At 54.7% G+C, this 23,787-nt stretch overlaps 1 protein-coding gene across 1 annotated transcript in view; it reads right to left on the bottom strand.

Moving 5' to 3' along the window:
• MACF1 (microtubule actin crosslinking factor 1) overlaps positions 1–23,787 on the bottom strand; it is a 120,563-nt gene that overhangs the window by 86,055 nt on the left and 10,721 nt on the right. The window contains 26 exon segments of the mRNA XM_056509387.1: positions 468–575; positions 678–761; positions 1,155–1,317; positions 1,436–1,629; positions 1,972–2,110; positions 2,295–2,473; positions 2,967–3,136; positions 4,375–4,558; positions 4,980–5,106; positions 5,465–5,619; positions 6,826–6,978; positions 8,806–8,931; positions 9,238–9,333; positions 9,837–9,941; positions 10,450–10,611; positions 10,711–10,788; positions 11,015–11,143; positions 12,161–12,437; positions 13,726–13,880; positions 15,290–15,383; positions 15,467–15,594; positions 15,815–15,910; positions 16,006–16,125; positions 16,937–17,043; positions 17,134–17,246; positions 17,823–17,989. Coding sequence (XP_056365362.1) covers positions 468–575; positions 678–761; positions 1,155–1,317; positions 1,436–1,629; positions 1,972–2,110; positions 2,295–2,473; positions 2,967–3,136; positions 4,375–4,558; positions 4,980–5,106; positions 5,465–5,619; positions 6,826–6,978; positions 8,806–8,931; positions 9,238–9,333; positions 9,837–9,941; positions 10,450–10,611; positions 10,711–10,788; positions 11,015–11,143; positions 12,161–12,437; positions 13,726–13,880; positions 15,290–15,383; positions 15,467–15,594; positions 15,815–15,910; positions 16,006–16,125; positions 16,937–17,043; positions 17,134–17,246; positions 17,823–17,989 — 3,609 coding nt within the window.

Here is a 23,787-nt window from a genome sequence, read left to right as displayed (position 1 = left end):
CTGGAACTTTACAGCTTACTTTTATTTTGGGCTTTTTAATTTTGGTATTCTGTTTTCTAGCTTTTTTTTCTTTTTTTGATTTAGTATAATTTATGTTTTAGTGGCTTTGAAAGGTCTTAACAAGTTGCAGAAAAACACTTAAAAATGGCTCATTTTGTGCACCTGTTATGAACATTAGTTTAAACTAAGAAATATACAGCTAAGTGTGTGAAGAAACAGCAAAATATGGAGAAAAACAACTAGGCAGCAAAATATGGAGAAAAACAGCTAAATATGGTTTGGCTGGTGTATATAGACTACAGCCTGGACTTGTTTAGACTTGTCACTGTGACCCAAAATTGTTCAGTATTACAACAAGCAGAAAGGAGCTCATTTCACAGAGGCTGCTGGGTGGTTTTGCTGGGCGTGGAAGAACCTCCCCCAAAAATCCCAAAATTTCTGCCTGCTGAGCTGAGGTGGGTTCCTACCTCCTGGGTGATGGCATCTGAGGAGGAGAGCATCCGTCTGCGCTTCATGGGGGACTTCTGCTGCGACTCCACAAAGGCCCTGTAGGTCATCAGCTGCAGCTCATAGTCCTGCAAAGGTGGGGAAATGTGGGGCTTGTGAGATCTCTGCAAGTTCTGCCTGGGCTGCTCCTGCCCAGCCCATCCTGCCCAGGGGCAGGGGGACAACTGTACCTTGACAGCAGCAGAGTATTGCTGGGAGAATTTCTGACACTGGTCCAGCTTGGCTTGGTTTTTCTCAATTTCTGCAGCCAAAGCCTTCAAGGAAATTCAAAGCAGAAATGGTTGTCAGGACAGGCTGTCCAGTAAAGCTGTGGATGCCCCAACCCTGGAAGTGCTCAAGGCCAGGTTTTACAGGGCTTGGAAATTTCCTGGGATAGTGGAAATTGTCCCAGGAGGATGGAAACAAGATGATCTTGGAGATCCCTTCCAACCCAACCTTTCTGGGATTCTGCAGCCACGGGGATATGAGCAGAATTCTGGTTCACACCCCTTCAATTTTTCACACAAGACCTCATCTGCACCTCGAGTCAAGCAGAGCTCCTCCACTCCCCAGACAACCCAGCTCAGCCCTGCAGCCTCTTCCCTGCTGCTTTTCACATTTCCAAGCTCAGAGATGAAAAGAAGTGACATCCCGAGGTGCAGCCTCACCGTCTGCTGGCTGAGCTGCTCCGACAGCACCCGGCTGTCCTCAGCCTGGCCCGGCTTCATCAGCTCCTGCTGGGCTGTGATCTCCTCAATCCACTGGATCAGGGCGCTGTGGCACTGCCGGTAATCGCTCAGCACCTCCTGGATGCTCTCCAGCTCCGTGTGGCTGGGAGAAAAACACCACAGGTTAAGAGGAGAGGGGATGAAATGCCACCAGAAAAATTCACAGCAGCAGCAGAGCAGGCTGTGAGCTGAGCTGAGGTGCAGGAGGCAGAGGCTCTCACCGGGTCTCGATCTGGGCGCAGACGCGCTGCCAGCGCTCCCACAGCTGGCTGCCCTTCTCCTGGAAGCGCTCCAGGTCGATGCTGCGCTCCTGCCGCAGCCTGAACAGCTGCTCCCCGACCTCCTTCGCCTTCCCCATCTCCTCCTCCAGCGTGGAGAACACGGAGCCCTTGTCCTTCACCTCCCCCAGCCACTGCTGCAAAAGGAGACAGCCCCGGGTCAGTGAAAGCAGAAGGGAACAAGTGATGTCCCCCCAGACATTAATGGGTTTATTTTTCCACTCTCCTTAACCTGTAAAGAACTGGGAGGTTTTAGGAGGTGTAGAAAGAAGGGGAGCATGCTCCTAGGTCAGACTGGTTCAGGCCTGTCTGTCCTACAGCAGCAGACAGAGCACAAGCCACAGCACCTCCTCTACACACAAAGCACTCAGGGCTCTCACATCAGCAGCACAAAACCCTCTCAAATGCACCAAGGCAAGAAAAGGCAAATTCAGCAGAGAAAAGGGAAGGATGCTGCTTGACAAACCAGCAGCACCAACCTGCAGCGCTGCCCTGTGAGTCTGAATGGCTGCCAGGTCAGCAGGAACAGCCTCCTCCTGGCTCAGCTTCACCTCGTAGCCCTTGACCAGGGACTCTGCCCCTTGGGTGCTGCGGATAATGACATCAACCGTCTTCAACCTGGGAAACCAAACACAGGCAGCACCATGACATCCCAGACAGGGCAGAGATCTGCAGGGGGATGGATTCAGTCACACCCAGCACAAGGAGGATGGATGGAGTGACTGGAGGGACAGAACAAGGCTTTTAGTGAGCTGGGAACACTCAAAAGGGTTCTTGGGAACAGAGATACATCCCAACTCACTTTTCCAGGTAGATGGAAGACAGCCCATGAGTCTGCTCCATCTTGTTCACCACCAAGTCCAGCTCTGAGCGCAGCTGGGGCGTGCTGGGCCCTGCAGGAGCTTTGTCCAGGAAGCTGCAGCATCTCTCAGACACAGCCTGGAGCTCTGACTGCAGCTGCTGCAGATCCTCCTGCGTGCGCTGCAGGGAGGGAGACTGTGAAAGGAGAGCCCAAACAGGCAGGGGGAAAAAGGGAGGGGGAAAGGCAGGGGGAAAAAGGCAGGGGGAAAAAAGGCAGGGGGAAAAAAGGCAGGGGAAAAGGCAGGGGGAAAAAGGCAGGGGGAAAAAGGCAGGGAAAGGCAGGGGAAAGGCAAGGGGAAAGGCAGGGGAAGGAAAGGCAGGGGAAGGAAAGGCAAGGGAAGAAAAGGCAAGGGAAGAAAAGGCAAGAGAAGAAAAGGCAGGGGAAGGAAAGGCAGGGGAAGGAAAGGCAGGGGAAGAAAAGGCAGGGGAAGAAAAGGCAAGGGGGAAAGGCAGGGAAAAGGAACTGGCAGGCAGTGAAGCAGGGAGCCCACCTGCCGAGCTTTTCCCGCTGCCTCCCTCAAACCCTTCGCCCACCCAGAGAGGAACTGCAGCTCTTTTGGGATTTTTGACCCCCTCCTCCCTCCCCTGGCCAGCTGGCCGCAGCAGGGCTGACCTCCTGCTCCGCCATGCGGACGGCGTTCTCCTGCGCGGTGTCGGCGCCGGCGCGGGCGCTGCTCGCGGGCTGCACGCGGCTCAGCAGCCGCCGCTCGCACTCCTCCAGCCGCAGGCGGATGTTCCTCAGCTCCGACAGGAACGTCCTGGCAACGGTCTCGTCCTTGTCCTCTGCAAGCCACAGACACACAGCAGCAGCTCAAGCACCACTCTGGCCAAGATCTGCCCCAAACAGCACCCGGTGGAATCGCTGGAATGGCCTCACACTGTGTGTTGGGTTGATGTTTGCAAAAATGTGGATTCTGTCACCATCTGTTAAACCAGCTGGGGCAGTGACCCTGATCTCCATGGAGATATCCTCTGCTCATGGGCCATCTTTAACCCAGCTGGGCAATCATCTTTATCTTCCCACAGCCCATCCTCCCTCCAGGAGATATCTCCTGTTCATGGCCACTGAGTCCCAGGGCATGACTGATAAAATTCCATCATCCCACTGGGAGATGCTCCAGCCAGGGGAGGAGCCAAGCCTTTCCTACCCAGATAAAAACTGAGATTTTGGACACCAAGGAACCTTCTTCCCACTGGATTCCAGAGGAAAACCAGACCTTTGCACATCATCCCTGGAGCTTCAGAGGAAACTGCACCTTCTCCAGGAGCACTGCTCCAGCTGAACCACATCTGCCACTGCAGGAGGATGCAGCCACCATTGAATGGGACTGTGCCAACACCCTGACTGACTGACGGGTGTCAGCTTGGATTCTGACTCTGGCAGTGTTTTGGGATTGTTCTGTGTAATACTGCATTTCTATTTTAATTTTCCTAGTAAAGAACTGTTATTCCTAATTCCCATATCTTTGCCTGAGAGGCCCTTAATTTCCAAATTATAATAATTTGGAGGGAGGGGGTTTACATTCTCCATTTCAAAGAGAAGCTTCTGCCTTTATTGGCAAACACCCATCCTCCAAACCAGGACATACTGGCACTGGGATCTCTGCTCAGATGGAAATCATGTTAATTAAATCATCCCATTCTGGAAATGAGTCTGGCCACAGGGAACCTCACTGGAGTCCTAGTGGGACTCAGGGTGTCACAAGTGCCATCAGCACGTGTATTTTCCCACAGGATGAGCTCCTTGCTTGGAATGCATCTCTGCTGCCAGCACTAGAACTCAGTGTTGAACTAGAACAGGACTCAGCAGCTCAGCTGGAGCTGCAAATCCAAGGCCTCTCTGCAGGAATATTGCTGGAGCAAAGCCGAACACTGGGATGGATAGCTGGGGAAATAAGGAGGGCAGCTGCTCACACCATCAACCAGCCAGCTCAGCAAAAGAACACGAGGCCATCCCATAAACCCTTTGTTTATGAGTTCCCACAGCTCCTGGTTAAACCACCAGGCCCTTTGAAGCTCACCATTCTCCATGGACTCCAGCAGCTGCCGGATGTGTTCCTTGGACGACTCCACTTCCTCCTCCAGGCTCAGCCGGTCCGACACGGAGAACAGCTCCGAGTCACGGCTGTCCTGCAGGAAATCCTCGTAGTGTGCCTGCAGGCTCTTCAGGGCTTGCTGACACTCCCCCTGAGCCAAGGATCTGAGCTGTGAGAGGAGAAAGCAGCACATCCAAACATCAGGAATGACTTCCTGCACGGCGGCTGATCCGCCTTCGTTTGCCCAAGGAAAAGTCAGAGGGGGAAAGGTAAATCCTCTGTATCAGAGCCAGCTGTGCTCACTCCCTAATGAAATGCTCAATCCACAATCCCTCAGCAGCAGCAAACTCCTGATGCTCTTTTTATTGGGAAAAGCTGCAATCCCTTTACACAGAACCCCCAGACTCAGGTTTTCAAGATGTAAATGGTTTCTTTACCCCTGCTGTTCCCCACAGCTGTAAACTGCAACCCTTTCCTGCACTGTCCCAGCTGTGAAGAACCTTGACTTCCCCAATCTCTGGTTTTCCCCTCTCCTCAGACACACAGAGAGCAGCACAAGCCCAGAAGCAGGCAGGGAAATTCCTCTGTACCTTTTCCATGCTGAAGCTCTGCACCAGGGCAATGTCCTTGCGCAGGTAGTTCCAGGAGATGAGGCTCTTGGTGTTCACGTGGAGCTGGTGCCACAGAGCCATCACCTTCTGGTACAGCTGCTCCACCCTGCAAGGGGAAGGAGAGGATGCATCAGCCCTGGATCCTGCCAGCAAACCCAGCCCTGACCCCGTTAATCCTCCAGCCATCACTGCCAGACAGCAGCCCAGTGATCAGTCCAGTGATCCCAGTCTGGCAGCAGGCAGGGAGTGATGCTCCTGCTGCTCAGTGCCAGATCCCTCAGGGGATCCCTCCTCCCAGATTGTCATTTTTTTTCATTTTGCAAGCTGCTGCAATGGAGCTTGCAGCTGTAGAACCACGATGGATTCCTTTCCTCACACAAACCACTTCCATACCTCCATCCCCACCCCAAACCTGTCCCCTCCCATGCTACCATCCCATCTCTCTGAGACTGCCACCAAATTACCTGCTGGCCATCTCAACAGCCTCTTTGTTGGGTGGGGGGATCAAGAAGCAGACAGAAGGCACCATGGCCTCGTTCCCCGTGGGGCTGATCACCTTCCACTTGGTTCTCTGGGAATTGTCCTCCAGGACACACTCATCATTCCTGCAGATGGTGATCTGCAACACCAGCAGCCCATCAGAAACTCTGCATGCCTGTCCCTGCTGCCAGCCCCTCTCCTGGGGGTGAGCCAGCTCCCAAAAATACACAGATGGAAATGTTTGAATCCAGCAGCAGCCTGGAGTGGTGCCAGGCTCGTGCAGGGAGAGGAAGGGACAAGGAAGTTCCAGGGAGTTGGCTGCCACCCACGTGCTGGTTTGATGAAGCCTGTCCTCCTTGGAAGGGGAAAGGACTCCAGCTCCTGCCCAGAATAAATCTGAGACATGGAAATCTGCTCCAGGAAAAACATCCCTGCTGCTTCCCTCCCCCCTGTCTTCCCACTCTGCTCCTGCTCCCCATTGACAGATCCTACAGTGCTCATCCTAAACCACCAGGGCTGTCACTACCTTGTCCCTGCCTCCCCTTTCCAAGTGCCACCAACCCCCTCTGGCTGTCACTCCCCCTGTCCTGTCCCTGCCTTCCTTCTCAAAATGCCACCAACCCCCTCTGGCTGTCACTCCCTTGTCCCTGCCTTCCCTCTCCAGGTGCCACCAACCTCCACTCTCTTGTCTCTGCCTTCCAAGTGCCACCAATCCCCTCTGGCTGTCACTCCCCCTGTCTTGTCCCTGCCTTCCTTCTCCAAATGCCACCAACTCCCTCTGATTGTCACTCCCTTGTCCCTGCCTTTCCAATTGCCACTAACCCCCTCTGGTTGTCACTCCTTTGTTCCTGTCTTCCCTCTCCAAATGCCACCAACCTCCACTCTCTTGTCTCTGCCTTCCAAGTGCCACCAACCCCTTCTGGGTGTCAATTCTTTGTCCCTGCCTTCCCTCTCCAAGTGCCACCAACCCCTTCTGGGTGTCACTCCCTTGTCCCTGCCCCCCTTTCCAAGTGCCACCAACACCCTCTGGCTGTCAATTCTTTGTCCCTGCCCCCCTTTCCAAGTGCCACCAACCCCTTCTGGGTGTCACTCCCTCTGCCTTGTCCCTGCCTTTCCAAGTGCCACCAATCCCCTCTGGCTGTCACTCCTTTGTCCCTGCCACTCCAAGTGCCACCAATCCCCTCTGAGTGTCACTCCCTTGTCCCCGCCATTCCAAGTGCCACCAACCCCCTCTGAGTGTCACTCACTTGTCCCTGCCATTCCAAGTGCCACCAATCCCCTCTGGGTGTCACTCCCTTGTCCCTGCCCCCCTCCCCAAGTGCCACCATCCCCTCCCAGCCCTCACCTCGATCTGCCTGTAGTCACACACAGCTTTGATGGGGATGGTGCCCTTCAGGGCATGTTCTGGGTTCCTGGGTCGAAGCTGCACGATGGTTTTGGACCTCCCCACCAGGCTGGCCACCGAGCTCTTGGACTGGATGAGCTGCTCCTTCTCGTCCTGGCAGGGAGAAGGAGGGAGGGTTGCTCAAGGATGCTGAGGGGAGGTGTCTCCTGGGCATCCCCACCCCAGTGCTGGCCTGAGCAAACACGTCAGGAGGATCCTGCTGCCCTGGCAGGATGGGAGGAGGGCTCAGGAGATGGGATGGGACTCCCTGCTACTCCCACTGCCCTGCAAAGCCACATGCACACCTCTGGCTCTCTGGCTGGCAGGAGGAAAAAATATTTTCTTTCAAAAAGGAAAAAAAAAAAAAAAAAAAAAAAAAAAAAGAGAACACAACATCCACCAAAACAAAATCCCAGGAGCTGTGAGGGGCCCAGAGCAGGACAATGTCCAGCCCAAAGCTGGGGGGTTCATCTGCCTGGAGGAGAGCCCAGGGGAGCATGCTCCCTTCTCTAAAGCAAAGGATGAAGGGTGTTTAAACCAATGGCTGCAATGGGAGATGATGAATTATGGGGATAAAACACCTCAGGGGTGCAGTGACCACACAGGTCTGGCTTTGGGGAGAAATCTCCCAGCTGGAGGTCACTGATCCCTACAAATCCCTGCTGGGTTTGGTGATGGGACCAGCCCGGGGGGGATGGTGGCAAAGCTCCCCTGGAACAGCCTCTGGCACCACAACACTGATTAGTGACAGCTCAGCCCGTGCTGGCTGTGGCAAAGGTTTCAAAAAATAAAAATAAAAAATAAAAAAGGATCCCAGAAAAGGTTCTGCCTCATGCTCGGTACTCTGGGGTTGGTTAGTGTGCTACGACAGTGGAGGAGAATTTAATGGTTAAAATAAAATATAAATAGAAAGAAAAGAAAAATAAAAGAATAAATGATTAAATAAACTACCTGTGCCTGTCCCAGGGAGCATGATTGGAAGAAATACAACTTTAACTTATTAGGTAAGAAAGAGTAATATAGCTGAGCTCAGGGCAGTGCCCCAGTCCTGGGTTTGTGGCCACTCTGGGTGCCCAGAACAGCCTCTCCCACCCCAGATGGCACCTGGCAGACTCCTGATGTTCCAGGGCTCCCAGGCACAGAGCCCAGCAGCCAGGCTGGCTGCTCCATGTCCTGGCAGCAGCAGAGACAGGCCAGGACAGCCCTGAGAGAGGATGGGGGAGCCCCAGACCTCCAGGAGAGCAGTGCTGCTGCACCCATCACCCCAGTGCCACTCACTCTGTGACCCCCTGCACACACTCAGTGTCACCTCCTGACCCTGCCACCACAGCCACAGCCCAAATCCTCCCCTGACCCTGCTGTCAAACACCAGCTGATGCTTTGCTCCTCAGGGCTTGTTTTTAGGTTGGTTTTTTTCAGGCTAAATCAGGCAAGAAGGTGACAGAGCCATGGCCTGGGCTCTGCTCAGCTAAGCCAGGCCACGTGTTCAGAGATCAGCCCCTGGCACAGCCAGGCTGCCCTGGCTCTCCCCCACCCAGCAGGATGGATTAACACAGGATTTGGGCTGGATAAAGAGCAGGAATTGCTCCACCAGCTCCAAAGCAGGAGCAGCAGCATCTACAGGCCCTGCCTTTGTCAGCAGGATGGAGCAGCAGCAGCTCCCACATCAGGCTGTGACCTTGCACAGACAGCACAGGCTGCCTGCTCCTCACCCTGAGGACACAGAGATGGTCCCTAAGTGACAGTGACCAACTCCACACAGCTGGGCCAGCACAGCCTGCAGCTCATCCAGCAGCTCCAAGGGAAAGCAGAGCACTGCCCGAGCTGGAACACCAACCACATCCCCCAGACTGCAGGGACAAAGCTCTCCCTGGGGAAGCAGGAGGTGTCCCAGGCAGTGCTGCTGGAGCAGAGCAGGTGCTGAGGTGTGCCAGAACCCACCATGGAGTCCTGCAGCAGGTCCTCCAGCCGGGTCAGGCTCGTGCTGTGGTCACAGGAATATTTCCTTCTGATGGAGTCCTGCAGGTTCCGCAGGTACGCCTCCGACTCCCGGGCGTCGCTGAAGAACTGCACGAGCAAAAAAGGGGTCACAGGAACCTGGGCAGCCTGAAAGCAGGCAAGGAGCACCCCAAAGGCTCAGCCAGCAGCTCCTGAACTGCTCTGGCTTTAGGCTGCAAGGGCAGGATTATCCCATGTGGATGACTAGAACTCCAGGGAAGTCGATGCCTTTTTTCCTTTCCTCTGGCAATGCCCAGGGAGCAGCTAACACACCCCAGAGAAAGCCCAGATCCCTCCTTCCCTCTCCACAGCAGTGTGAGGAGCTCATGGAGTGGGATCCAGAGGATGGGAAGGAGGGAATTTGGTCCCAAATACCTGGAAATAGGCAGCGTTCTCCTTCACGTGCTGCTCCACGCACAGGCAGAGCTGCTTGATCCACTGCCACTGGGTGTGCACAGCAGCACTGTAGGCCTGGAAAACATGGAAAAGGGCACTGGAAAAGGGGCAGTCACAGCCAGGAGGGACAGAAATAACCAAATCTGGCTGCAGCCAGGAGGGTTTGAACATAGGAGATGGCAAACCCTGTCTCAGTGTCCCCGTGTCTCACATACCCACGATGCCAGAGGCAGGAACAGTTTTGCTTTTACCCCTTGGAAAAGGTTCCCACAGCCCTTTGCTTCACCACCACAGTGTCCCTGGAAGCCTGGATGACTCCAGGGCAGCCAAAGCCATTCCCTGCATCACCTCACTGCAGGAAAAGCTCATGTTCTCTGTGTGTTTGTGTCCAAATTTGAGGTGGGGATTATTTAGGAACAGTCACTTGCCCAAATTAAAAAAGCTCTACCCCTGCACTGATATCCTGCCACCATAAAACACTTAGTGAGGCACTGTGGGGTGGGGCAGCAATTCTCCCAATCCCAGCTGAGGTGATTTGACCCCTGGGAACCCCCCAGCTGTCCCAGGCTCCTGCTCACCTCCACGGTTTGCTTGGCTGGGTGGTTCTCCAGGGAGAGCAGCTCAGCTGTGTCCTGCAGGGAGTGGAAGATGTCCTGCTTCTCCTCCAGCTCTGCTGTCAGCTCCTGCACCAGGCACACAGGAAAAGTCCAAATCCCATCTCTGGCACCTTGCTCTGTGCCCAACTAGCACAGTGTGGAAGTTCTAGAGGAAGTGCCAGCAGATCCCAGGGAATCCAGCCCCATTCCCAATGGGAATCTGCCTCCTGTGTGCCAAACAGGACTGGAAACCTGCCCAGGGACCTCCTCAGCTCCAGACAGTGTGATTGTGGAAAGATGGGAATTTATTTGTACTGCTTTCAAGAGGAATCAATTCTCCTCTTTGCCTCAGACATAACCCACTCACCCCCACTAGCTCAAGATGCCTTGAGCTCCAAAATAATGCTAAAAATACATCTTTTGATGCCTTTTTGATTGCAATTCAGCTGAACACACACTTTCTACTCTGGGGAGAGCTTCCATCAGCTCTGCTCAGGAGCAACAAGCTCAGTGAGCAGGGAGGGATCACCCAGCCTCAGAAACTTGGGTCTGTTGGGAGCTGAGGGCTCCACACTGGATCAGAAGCAGCACTCACAGAGAAATAATTCTTCTTGGCTGCAATGTTGGGGTTGTTGTCACTCCAGTCATAGGCCAGTTCCTCCTCCTCCTTCTCATTCAGCCAGATCAGCTCAGCAGTGGCCCTGGACACGAATCCATGCAAGCTCTGCAGGTGCCTCAGCCTGAAGCTTGAGGTTTCCTGGACACAAAGAATTATTTATTATTGCTCCTCCCTGCTCTGTAGCTGATGGTTTTTTTCCTCTCCCCAGCCCTGGAGGCTCTCTGGGAGCACACTCACCATCAGTTTGCAGTACTGAGTCTCCAGCTTGCCCAGTGTCTCTGTGTAGCTGGCACGGAAATTCGGAGACATTTTGCCCTGAAGGATGAGAAATGTTCCTGTCACCCATCACAGGACAGCATCACTCAGAACCCCAGCCCCAAATCTTTCCCCACAGCTCTGTGTGAGGAAGGGGAGGAGGAGAGGAGGGCAGCACTGCATCAACTCAGAGCTCCATCCTTAAAAATCACCTCTGTCCAGGAGTGTGCCCCACAGGAGCAGATCCCAGCCCCTCTGTGGGCCATGCCCTGTGTCCCCACCATACCTCGTACATCCTGGCCTCCTTCACGCTGCAGCCCAGCTCCTCCACGCTGCCATGGATGTGTCTCTGGCTCTCCAGCTGGGATTCCACACTTGGCAGGTCAGTGCCCCACTCTGCCCGCTCCAGTCTCATCTGAAACCACGAGCTTCAGCTCAGCACTGCTCCTTCTCTCTCATTCTGCTCCCAAAAGGACACCAGGAATCCTCCCAGATCACCCCACAGGGATCAAACACCTCCCAGGCTTGGTAGAAGATCCTAAGCCAGTGCTCCACCATGGAATATTTCTGGGACAGCCACAAGCTTCCCACCCACATGAGACCAAGTGAGTGCATCAGCACAGATCTGCTTCCTGCTTTGAAAGGCTCCTCTGATCCCCAGTGGCCACCAGGACCATGAGAGAGAAAATCCAGCCCCAGACAGGAGAGGAGAGAGAGAAATAAGAGAGAAGAGAAGGAGGAGAAGAGAAGAGAAGAGGAGAGGAGAAGAGAGGAGAAGAGAGGAGAAGAGAGGAGAAGAGAAGAGAGGAGAAGAGAAGAGAAGAGAAGAGAAGAGAAGAGAAGAGAAGAGAAGAGAAGAGAAGAGAAGAGAAGAGAAGAGAAGAGAAGAGAAGAGAAGAGAAGAGAAGAGGAGAAGAGGAAGAGAAAGAGAAAGAGAAGGAAGAGAGAAGAGAAAGAGGAGAAGAGGAAGAGAAAGAGAAGAAAAAGAAGAGAAAGAGAGAAGAGAGAAAGAAGAGAAAGAGGAGAAGAGAAAGAGGAGAAGAGAAAGAGAGGAGAGAAAGAAGAGAGAGAAGAGAAAGAAGAGAAAGAGGGAAGAGAAAGAAGAGAGAGAAGAGAAAGAGAAGAGAAAGAGAAAGAGAAAGAGAAAGAGAAAGAGAAAGAGAAAGAGAAAGAGAAAGAGAAAGAGAAAGAGAAAGAGAAAGAGAAAGAGAAAGAGAAAGAGAAAGAGAAAGAGAAAGAGAAAGAGAAAGAGAAAGAGAGAAGAGAAAGAGAAGAGAAAGAAGAGAGAGAAGAGAGAGAAGAGAAAGAGAGAAGAGAAGCCTCAGATCTCCAAAACCTACAAACCATCAAAGCAGCCATTCCCAGACAAGGGCAGCAGAAGGCCTGGGGCAGCTCCCCACATGAGCACAGGCAGGTGTGGCCCAGCACTCACCTGCATCTCCTCCACCCAGGCCAGCAGCTCGTAGACGAAGCGGAGGCTGCCCTCATCCTCAGAGGAGGAGATGGCCACCAGCTCTGCCCTGCTCATGGGCTTCCTGAACCAGGAGGCCGAGCAGGTGTGGAGCCCCTTGGTCAGGGACTCGCCCTTCAGCTGAGTGGTGCTCAGTGTGGACGGGGGCACCAGCTCCAGGGTGGAGAAATGGCCTTTCCTGTACAGGTTGGTGCACTCCAGCCTCAGAGTCACCAGCTCATCCTGCAGCCTCATGATCCTGGGGAAGCAAGGGAGGAGGGGTGAGTGCTGCAGTCAGTGAGTCAGGGGTCCCTCTGGGTTCTTCAGAGAGAAATCAGAGTGCAGGGATTGCATTATGCCTGTGGATGGGCTGAAGTATATCAAGCCACTCACACATAAGTTTTAGGATAAGGAAGTGAGTCAGTAAGTTTTAGTGTGAGCTCTAGTGCTTTTAGTATGTGAAAGGTTTCAAATGCCAAAGTTGCAGTGTGAGTTCTAGTGAAGGGTGCAGAACATATGATGATTTCAGTAGAGGCTCCAGGACCATGACTGTAGATATTGTTTAGACATAACAGAACTACAATAAGAATATTGCTTACATTTCTTATATAGAACAAGATAGGTTGAATGTGTAATTTATACATAACCTGGTGTGCTAAGAAACTGGAATTCTAATAGGTTAAGGAGTGGTGGTCTGAGTTTGTGTCTTGGCTTGGAAAAATCCTATATAAGAGTTTGTACTGGGGAGAGTTGGTGCTTTTAGCCTTTGGCTTTTGCCAGGGCTCTTTAGCCATCTGCCTCTTGCCATTTGCTTTTGCTACTGCTTTTCTGCTTGCCTTTTGAGACTGATGTTCTTTGTAATAAAAAAAGTTTATAGCAACTATTAGCTGCTTTGCTTATTTAAGATAACCCAACAAAGCAGGAGCCAATAGAAGGAGGCTCAACAACCTCACAGGTGAGGAGATGGACACGTGGCTCCCTCCTTGCCCCATGCAGCCCCCTGAAGGAGCCTCTCCATCACCTATAGCTGCCAGGGCTGGGGTTTTGCCCCAGGCTGCCACAGCAAGCCCAGGAAAATGTTCTGAATACAACAGAATTCCTGGCTGCTTGAAGGCAGAAGTCAGCTACAGAGTGGTAAATGCAAGCAGAGCCTAGGCTGAGGCCATCAGCTCTTCTGTGATTTCATTCTGCTTGCAGCACTCTCAGCCAGAGAGAGAAGAGATCTGGGAATCTGCACAGAGATTCCACAGGCAACTTTATTTCTCTGAAGGGATTTGACAGTAAATCCAAATACACAGAATATCAGAGGGGTTTCATAGGGCTGAGGTGGATAGAAAAGTGACCAACAGAGTTATAAGTTGAAAGCTAAGTTTAAGGTAGAAAATGACCAATTACCTAGAGATGAAAACCAATAAAAACTCTAAAAAAGAGGAGGGTCTGCAGGGGTTGAACATTTCTCTAGCACAAGACACCCTAAGGAAGGATTCCTTATCTCAGGGAAGGCTCCAAGGGGGCCCTAAGGGAGTGTCTGAAGCACCCCCAGTCACCTGAAGACCAGCTCCTCCAGCTGGAAGTAGTTCTCATCCCGGAGGATCTGCAGGTCCACCTGCAGCTGGCGGAGCAGCCCCTCGCACTCCTGCAGGAACGTCACCACGTCGGCCTCGTGCTGCACCTGCTGGCCTGACTCCAGGTGAGCAGCATCCTGGGGGACAGGGGACACTTAATCCCAGCCAAAATGTCCTTTGTGTATGTTGGAAAAACAGTATTTATCCATCAGCTTGATTTTTAACGTTCAAATTTAGTTTCTGTGTTTAGTTTTAAACCCGTTGTAAAAACTAGAGTTGTTAAACCTGAGTCCTCTCAGCCCAGGAGGGGCAGGGAGAACACCAGAGCACCCCAGAACAACACCAGAGCACCCCAAAGTAACACCAGAGCACCCCAGAACAACACCAGAGCACCCCAGAACAACACCAGAGCACCCCAGAATAACACCAGAGCACCCCAGAACAACACCAGAGCACCTCAAAATAACACCAGAGCACCCCAAATTAACACCAGAGCACCCCAGAACAACACCAGAGCACTCCAGAACAACACCAGAGCACCCCAGAACAACACCAGAGCACCCCAAAGTAACACCAGAGCACCCCAGAATAACACCACAGCACCCCAAATTAACACCAGAGCACCCCAGAAAAACACCAGAGCACCCCAGAATAACACCAGAGCACCCCAAAGTAACACCAGAGCACCCCAGAAAAACACCAGAGCACCCCAGAACAACATCAGAGCACCCCAGAATAACACCAGAGCACCCCAAAGTAACACCAGAGCACCCCAGAATAACACCAGAGCACCCCAGAACAACACCAGAGCACCCCAGAAAAACACCAGAGCACCCCAGCTTGGAGACTGGACAACCTCTTTAAAAAAAAAAACAACTGAAATGTTGGAGACGAACTGAAACAACTGGAGATGAACTGAAAGCTTCCAGGAATGGGAATCACCATTTTTAACTCCCAGTGTTTCCTTCTCCCAGAACAAAGAAAACCTCTTCAGCAATCTGCTCCCTACCCTGGCTCTGCCACTGAGTCCTTCCCACCAGGCAAATAAAATAGATTTTGGGAGTTTCAAGATAAATAAAATAGATTTTGGAGGTCTCAAGATAAATAAAAGAGATTTCCGGATTTTTAAGATAAACAAAATAGATTTGGGGGGTTTCAAGATAAATAAAAGAGATTTTGAGGGTTTTAAGATAAATAAAAGAGATTTTGAGGGGTTTCAAGATAAATAAAAGAGATTTTGAGGTTTAAGCCTCATTATACAACACAATTTATTCTACTGATTTCCCCAGAAATGCTGTTCTCCTCCACACCAGCCCCTCTGCAGATGTCCAGCCCTACTTGCTGCATTCCCAGAGACAAGACCATTCCCCACTCCCCTGTCTGTGCATCACCAAATATCCACCAGCTCCCCTACAGCACCCCTGGGACAGGCTGAAGGGCAGAAAAGAAAGGAAAACTGTCCAGGCAGAAGAGAAAGCAGGAGCTGGGTACAAAAGAAGAGCAGAGAAACAAATAGATCAATAAAATCAGGAGGGGGAAAACTCACAGCCTGCAGCGTGTTCTTCGCCAGGGTGAGCTTTTCTTCACAGCTCAGAGCACCATTCTGGATTTTGTTAGCAATTTGTAGCAGCAGTTCCAGCCTGCAATGACACAGGGGGATGAGAGAGGGGTTTTTGGGGTCCCTCTGGGCAGGGGGTGTCCCTGCCATGGGCACAGCACTCACCTCTCCACTGCTGGCCTCAGCAGCTTCTCACGTTCCAGCATCTCGATGATGAGCTTGCCCCACTCCTCCTCCACATCGTTGGGGTGGTAGCCCTGGGGCAACTTGATGCGCCCAAATTCGATCCAGACCTGCAGGGAACAGAGGCAGAAATGTATTTCCCACCTCTCCCTCCAGCTGGCTGGGGATTCCAGCCAGGGAAGGGGGGCTCTGCCTCACTGCCTCCTTTATCCCAAGGGTTATTCCCACTTCTCCATTCCAAAACAAACCTGAACTCAGCACAGTTTAGTCTTGCTAAAACAGCCCAGCATTCCCACCCACCAGCCTCTGGGCAGCCACAATGATCCTTACCTCTAGCAGTTTGTAGAGCTCCTCTATCTGTCCTTTTTCCTGCTCTTTTGCTGGGATTTCAGTTTCTTTGAAGTGGATGTACTGGTTATAAAGTGCCTGGGATGGGAAAGGCTCGTCAGGAACCACCCTGGGGAACTGGGGAACGCCACCAGCCACCCCTCAGTGCTGGAAACACCTTGCCCAGGACTCACCTTTAGCTCTACAGGGTTCTGGGGGAAGGATTTGTCTGACATGAGTATCGTGTGCTGCTTGATCCACGAGATGAGGGACTCCACACGGCTCTGGTACTCCAGCCACCTGGAATCCACCTCCTGTGGGGGGAGAGCGTCTTTGCAAATCTCCATGGGGATAAGGGAGAGTGTGGGGGTTGTAATGTTGGTTGGATGGTCGCTGGACAGACTTAGGAGCTCTCTATTTTTTGTTTGTTAGGTTTATAGTTTATTATAAAGGTGTGGGTGTAAGAGAGAGTGTAGAGCATGGAGAGTAAGAGAGTAAGAGATAAGAGCAAGGGGGTAAGAGACAGCAAGAGAGAGATTTTTTGTTTACAACACAATAAGTATTCTTCTATGATGAATATTTTAATTTCTAATAACTAATTTAATACAATATACTAATTTCCTAATATTCACATAAACTACTAAATTACCATGTTTTATGGCTTTCTTATCTGTAACCCTTATTTTTAGACTTTTCCTGCCAGGCTTGGGACAGGATGTCTATTGGTTCTTTGGTATTTGTGGCATTTGGTATCATCTAAACAAAGGAAGAGGCTTCAAGCCTTCACATGGCTGTTTTCAGCATCTATGTCAATGTATGCCAACATTTCAATTTCATTTATTGTTTCAGATCTACTTGCTGGGCACTTATAAGATTTTTCTATTCCCTCCCCAGCAGGAGAGCAGAGAGGGAACTGAGGTGCCACAGGGGGATCATGTGCCAGGGCCTCCCTGCTGTGAAAAGGAAAAGAAGAGGATCCTCCCTGCCAGCTGCTCTCTGGAGCTTTTTCCTGCAGAGCCTGGGCAGTGCTGACACCCCAGCAGAGAATTCCTCCCTCTCCTCAGCCCTCTTCCACAGGGAGCAAACCCTTTCCCAAAGGCTCCCCAAGCCCCCAGCAGTGCTCACGATGGCGCTGATCCCTTCTCCTCCCTCGGGGACTTTGGGAAAGGCATCGTAGATTGAAGACACGTAAGTGATGACGGATTTCTCATCCGGAGAGGGCACGTCCACATCTGGAGAGGGACAGGCAGGAAGGCAGTGAGGAAAGGGAGGGGAAGACAGGCTGGCAGCTGCCTGCAGTGCCCCCTTCCCTGGGCACCCACCTTCAGCATCCAGCAGCCGTGTGACCCCCAGGCGCTCGGCGATCTCGAAGGCTTGCTCCAGGTTCTCCCTGTTACTCTGGATCTGCACCCTCTCCATGTCCACCAGATCTGGCCTGCAAGGCACACCCCAGAGTCACACCCAGCCCCAAACTGCCAGGTCACAGCACCCTGGATGGCCATGGGTGGCTCTGAATGTTGGTCTGAGCCCCTGTCCCACGTGGGGGCTGCAGGATTTCCCTGTCTCATCCCCTTTTCAGGCTGCAAAGAAAAACCTCCTCAGCTGGGGAAGAAGGAACCAAGAGAGGTTTAACTGCTGCTCAGGAGACCTCTGAGATCCCTGGATGAAAGCATGGATGGAAGTGCTGCTGTTCATGGAGAGCAAAAGGGCAGCACTGACATAGAACCACCGCAGCACTCAAGAGTTTAAAAGCTTTTCTGCCTCTCTCCCCACCCTCATTAAGATTTTTTTTTCCTGAAATCTGATGTATTTTTTGCTCATTCCAAGCATCTCCCCCTCCACAGCTACAGAAGAGCAGAAGAGATAATTCTGGTAAAAAAGACATTGCTCCCTGCCAGCCTCACCCACATCTCCAACACTCCATCACTGACCACAATGGTGGGCAGGGACCCCTGGGAGCTCCTCATCCCTCCTCCCACCCTCAAGACACTCCCCATTGCCTCCTGCCTACCTGTATCTGTGGATGAGGGCATTGAACATCTTGCCATCGCTCCAGCAGGAGGAGAAGTTGGTGCACTTCAGCCCAATGTAACCTGCTGTCACCTTCTGTGTCCACAGCAGCAGCTTCTCCTTGGCTGACATATCCCCCAGCTCCCCGCTGATGTAGATGTCAGAGATCTGTAAGGAAGCAGCAGAGCCATGGGAGGATGCAGGAGCAGGGAAAGCACAACCAGGCACATCCAGTTTCTATGAACTTGCCCCAGAGCTGGCTGCCAGAAAGGGCAGGAGGAAATTTGTGGGCAGCACGGGGGAGATGAGACCCTGTGGCTGAGGAATTTGGGAAGGGGTCACAGACTGCCTGGTGTGGAGATCCAAGCAGGCAGAGCCAGACATTTGCCAGCCCCATTTCCCAGGTGCTGCTTGGCCACACAGCCCAGCCCAGCTGGGAACAAGCTGACAGCACCAAACCCCAAAGAACCAACAAGCAGCAGAGCAGAGCCTCTCCCTCTGCACCATCCCTGTCCCCACAGACAGGGACACACCCCACTGGGAACACAATGTCCTGGGGAGAGGAGGAGGCTCCAGCAGGTCCCTTCCTGCCTCTCCCAGCTCCAAACACGCTCCTGGACCCTCAGTCCCCCTGCCCAGCACCCTTGGACACCCAAGGGACCACCACCAGTATCTCTTGTTGGGGCTGCAGGTGTGGCAGGGGAGCACCCAGGGTGGGCAGTGAGAAGGGACCACCACCAATATCTCTTGTTGGGGTTGCAGGTGTGAGCTCCACCTGGAGCATCCTGTTGTAAAAAAACACCAACTTAAGAAGCAAGAAAACACTTGGAGAGGAGGTGTCTCCCTGACCTCCACCAATGGAGCAGCTCCACGCTGGGGGAAAAGGGAAGGATGGGGACAAGGATGTGACATTCCCTCCCTCAGCCTCAGGGGTGGCAGGGGGTGCTGGTGGCAGGGGGTGCTGTGACCCAGTTCCCAACAAAAGGCAGCGACAGTCACGGACCCTCAGACAGGACTGGCTGCCAATCCCAGACTGGCACGTGACCCCGCGCTCGTGTCCCCGCTGCCAGCCTATTCCTGACTGGCACAGCTTCCTCCTCCAGCTCCCCACTTAGTACAATTACCTCCCCTTAATTAAGGGCAGGACAAAGGGGAGGATGGGAGCCGCTCAGATTTGCCAGATTTGCCGTGGACAGGCAGCGCAGGCTGTTTGCTCCGCGGATTCTCCCTCCCGGCACTGCGGGGAGAAGGTGTGCCAGCCCCCAGCCCTTCCCACCGCCCTGAAAACACCCAGCTGCCTCATCCCTGCCCAGAACACACCCAGCTGGGTGCTGGCACTGCCCAGGTCCCAGCTGGCAGACATCCCTTTGCAGGCAGGAGACAGGGACCTGCGGGATTACGTCTCTCCCGCCGGCGGGGCGGATGCTGCCGGTGTCATTGGTATGCTGCAGCTCACCTCCCTCTCCAGCCTGACACGCTCAGCACACATGAAACTGCTCTTTGTCAGCTGCTGCCACACTGCCAGAGCTGCCTTTAACCCCTGCAGCCCCGGGGCTGGCTCTCCCCAGGGATGTCAGGAGCTGGGATGGATGGGATGATGCGCTGGGTGAGCAGCAGGATGCAGGATGGGACCCTCCAGCCTGCAGGGAGCAGGGGAGGACCCACAGAGCTCCCTCTGCTCTGCACCCCTTTATTAATCACCTGATGGCTCTTCATTAAGAGCAGAATGAACCCTTCTGTGGGCCCATCACCAGCTATGCCTCACCTGGGCTGTCCAGCAGTGCTGCCCACTCAGGAGCACAGCACCCAGCTCTGATAAATCCTTTATTTTTAATCTCTGACACAGCACTGGGGTTCTCCAACCACTGGGCCTCTTTCCTGAGAGCATCCTTGAAGGAAACTCTCTGAGATGTGCTTACATCCCTAGGATGTAAGGGTGCAGGGTGTGGCACCAGCTCCACCCTCCTTTCTTCACATGTCTGTGACAGGACAAAGATTTAGGGAGGCAGCAGCAAGAAAAGAGAGTGGAAACTCGCAGGACTTGGGGCCAAACCCTTCCAGCATTGGCTTCATGCATCAAGCAACTGGTGGCAGGATGCTGAAGGGCACGTGGTGGATGTGACACTGGGCCCAGCCTGGCAAAGGTCTCAGGACCACAGCCCCTCTGACCACACACTTGTCCTGGGGCATTCACAGCTTGATCACACCTGAGGGCAGCTCTACCCACACTGTCACCCCCCAAAGAGTGACCACCAAACAGCAACAGGCTCCAAAACTCAGCATCATCCCCTCCTGCTCCTCCTGAGACCCCTGGGAGCAGGCAGAGCCCCCACATGTCCCTGTTCATCCTGCTGCCATTCCTCCTGCACGGGCAGCAGGAAGGGACACCCCAAACTCACACACAGAGCAGCAGGGACACCCCAAACTCACACCCTGAGCAGCAGGGACACCCCAAACTCACACCAGAGCAGCAGGAAGGGGACACCCCAAACTCACACCCTGAGCAGCAGGAAGGGACACCCCAAACTCACACCAGAGCAATAGGAAGGGACACCCCAAACTCACACCTGGGCAGCAGAAAGGGGACACCCCAAACTCACACCTGGGCAGCAGGGACACCCCAAACTCACACCCTGAGCAGCAGGGACACCCCAAACTCACACACAGGCAGCAGGGACACCCCAAACTCACACCCTGAGCAGCAGGGACACCCCAAACTCACACCAGAGCAGCAGGAAGGGGACACCCCAAACTCACACCAGAGCAATAGGAAGGGGACACCCCAAACTCACACCCTGAGCAGCAGGAAGGGACACCCCAAACCACACCCTGAGCAGCAGGAAAGGACACCCCAAACTCACACCAGAGCAATAGGAAGGGACACCCCAAACTCACACCCTGAGCAGCAGGAAGGGACACCCCAAACTCACACCTGGGCAGCAGAATGGGACACCCCAAACTCACACCCTGAACAGCAGGAAGGGACACCCCAAACTCACACACAGGCAGCAGAAGGGGACACCCCAAACTCACACACAGGCAGCAGCCCTGAGGGCACGAGTGCCACTGGTGACAGCAGCCACGCACACTGGATCCAGGGACTGTCACTCCCAGGAGCAGGGGACAGGACAGGCCGGTCCCCAAGGGACACTTTCCCAGTGGAGATGCTGGAAAGACTTCAGGAGCTTTCTGCCCAGCATCCTGCCACCCGTGCTCAGCAAATGCCGAAACGACCAAGAATTTGGGACGCACTGAGCCGGGTCCCCCCACCCCTGTCCAAAAGGGGGCGAGGGCACACGCACACACTGACCATTGCTCCGGCTGTCCCCGAGCTCCCCCTGCAAGCCCGGCCCTCCGCGGCGAGCCTGAGGCCACCATCAGAGGGTGGCACCGCGGTCCCGCCGGCTCCTGCGCCCTTGGCCGGCCGCTCGCTGCCGTACCCCGAGGAGCTCCGGGCGGCGCTGCCGCTGGGGGAGGACGGGCTGCGGGAAGCCGGCGCTGCGTGAGCATCTCCCTCCCCGGCCCGACACGGCGGCAACCCCGAGCTTCTCGCCACGGCGTTTTCCAGCTGATCCACCATGGGGGACGGCGTGGACAGCTCGGACACGGTGCCCGGCTCTGCTGCGGAGGAGGAGGAGCACGTCCATGCGGCGCTGGAGCTGGGATCGTCGCTGCCTGCTTTCCCCCAGGCATCCCGGGGCTCCCGGCTGGGCGCTGGCTGCCGGCCGGGCACGGACGGGATCTGCCCCGCTCGCAGGGGCAGCAGCACGGCCCGGCAGCTGCCGCTCCTCTGCAGCTCGACCAGCCGGCTCACCGCCTTCTCGCAGTCCTTCTCGGCCGGGTTTTCCAGCAGGCGGGCGATGACGGTGGTGCCTTCCTCCCGGGGAGCCCCCGCCACACCCGGCTGCGGCTCCGGCACCAGGCGCGCTTTCTGCACCTCGCCCTGGAAGCGCTCCTTCACCTGCACGATGATGCCGGGGGGCAGCGCCGCCGGATCGGGGTCCCCCCTGCTCTCGGGGGCCTCCTCTCCTCCCTCCGCCTTCGATTTGGGCGCCTCCTCATCCTCGGCCACCTCCAGCGCCGGCGGCTCCTCCTGCGCGGCCGCCTCGGGCATCGCTCTCCTCTTCCCTCTCCGCCTCCGTTTGAAGCGCACCCTTTTTTTGGGAGACAGCGGTGCCTTCCCCACCGCTTTTTCCTTCTGCTCTTTAACGCAGCCCAGCGAATTCCCCATCTCCCGCTGCTCGGCAGGAACGCGGCTGAGCGAGATGCCGGCTCCGGGGTGAATACAGCCCGAGCCGCGCTTCATCGGACGGAGCGCCGGGCTGCGCGCACTGCCCCTCGCCGCTGTCCCCTCCCGCCAGCCCCGCCGCCACCGCCGCCGCTCCAGACAGCCATCTTACAGCCTGGCCGCCGCGAGAAGACAAATTCAAAGCATCTCACTGCAGTTCAGAAATCACTTGACCTAAAAGCAGAGGGAGCGGGGATTGGCTGCGGCGTCCTTCTCTCCAAATATGAGGTAATTGGAGCACGGCCCTTGCCAACACAAACAGGGAGCAGGAATCAGGCAGCGGAGAGAGGAGGGGAGTGGGAGAGGGTGGGGAAGACGGGGATAAAACACAAAACCTAAGGAAGGTTGGCAAAGGTAGAATAAAGGAAGGGGTGGGAGAGGAGTCAGAGTGACTCTGCATGCTCGCCAGCCGGCTCCGCAGGGCTGCTGCTCTCCAGTTCGGGAGGTTTGCTCCTTAATCCTTAATTCCGGGAGCCCCAAAAGCACAACTCTGCTGCCAGGCTCGCCCAGTTTGGGGCACAGAGGGGCAGCTCGAGGTGCCCTGGGGACCCGGCATCGCTCCAGGGAGCCGCGGTCGGAGGCTCCGAGGTTCCCCGACAGGATGGGGAGCGCGATCCCGCGATCCCAGTCCGGTCCCAGTCCTGCCTCTCTCCTGTGCCTCCTGCCCCAAACCCTGCCAGGAGCAGGGGTTTGAGGAGCACGGAGCATCCCAACCCTGCCTGCCAGCTCAGAGGGACCAGGGCAGGCTAAAATCCACCAAGAGTGTGGGTGAGACAAAAACTGGGGAGCAGGGGGCATAAAGATGGGGGGACTGAGCTCAGCCCCAGGAAGCAGGGAAACATTCATCGAGGAAACACTCAACAGGGAGCAATCCAAAGATGACTAAGGGAAACCAGTGACCACAAGAGCTGCCAGAGCACAGGGAAAAGCCCCCAGGGCACCGAGCACCCCCTCATTGTCACCACACCGGAGCTGGCACTGCCTGAGCTCCACCACCAGCACCATCCCACCCCGAACCTCCCCCGGGGCTCTCCCAGCCGCCTGCCCGCAGGCAGCAGCACTGGGACACTAAGGGAGATTAAGAGGTTCACAATGGAGCTACAACCCCAGAAAAAATCCCGTTAGTGCAGCGGGAGGAGGATGTGCCAGCAGCAGCCCGGCTCACCTCACCCACCCTGTCCCCCACGCCAGAGTGGCACTGTCCCCTCCCAGCCAGGCGTGGAGGGGACCCAGACCTCCTGATACCCCTCTCCTGCAACACAGGATGCACCAGAGCTGGGTGACCTCGAGGACAGCGGGGACAAAATGCCACAGCCAGGGTGACTCATCAGCATCCACAGCCTGGGAAGAGCCTCGTCAGCAGCCTCACACCCAGCCCAGCCCCATGCTCCCCACAAAAGCCTCTCCCTGAGGCACTGCCCATCCTCCAAAAACACCATCTCCAAGGGCAATCTTCCCCAGGAGTCCCAAAGCCAGCGCTGGTCTGGAAGCTGGCAGCAGGGATAAGGCAGGGAGCTGGGATCCAGCAGGTCCCACACAGCTGATGCCACGTGGCCAAGGAGCAGCTGACAGCAGCCCTGCCCAGCAAAGCCCAGATGCCAACTCACTGATGGCACACGTCATCCCCCTGAAGCCATCAGAGCTACAACTGGATAATCTGAAGCTATTAAAGACCCAA

Source organism: Oenanthe melanoleuca, chromosome 23 (genome assembly GCF_029582105.1).
Source record: "Oenanthe melanoleuca isolate GR-GAL-2019-014 chromosome 23, OMel1.0, whole genome shotgun sequence".
Classification (NCBI taxonomy): domain Eukaryota; kingdom Metazoa; phylum Chordata; class Aves; order Passeriformes; family Muscicapidae; genus Oenanthe; species Oenanthe melanoleuca.
This window is presented reverse-complemented; position numbering and strand designations above follow the sequence as displayed.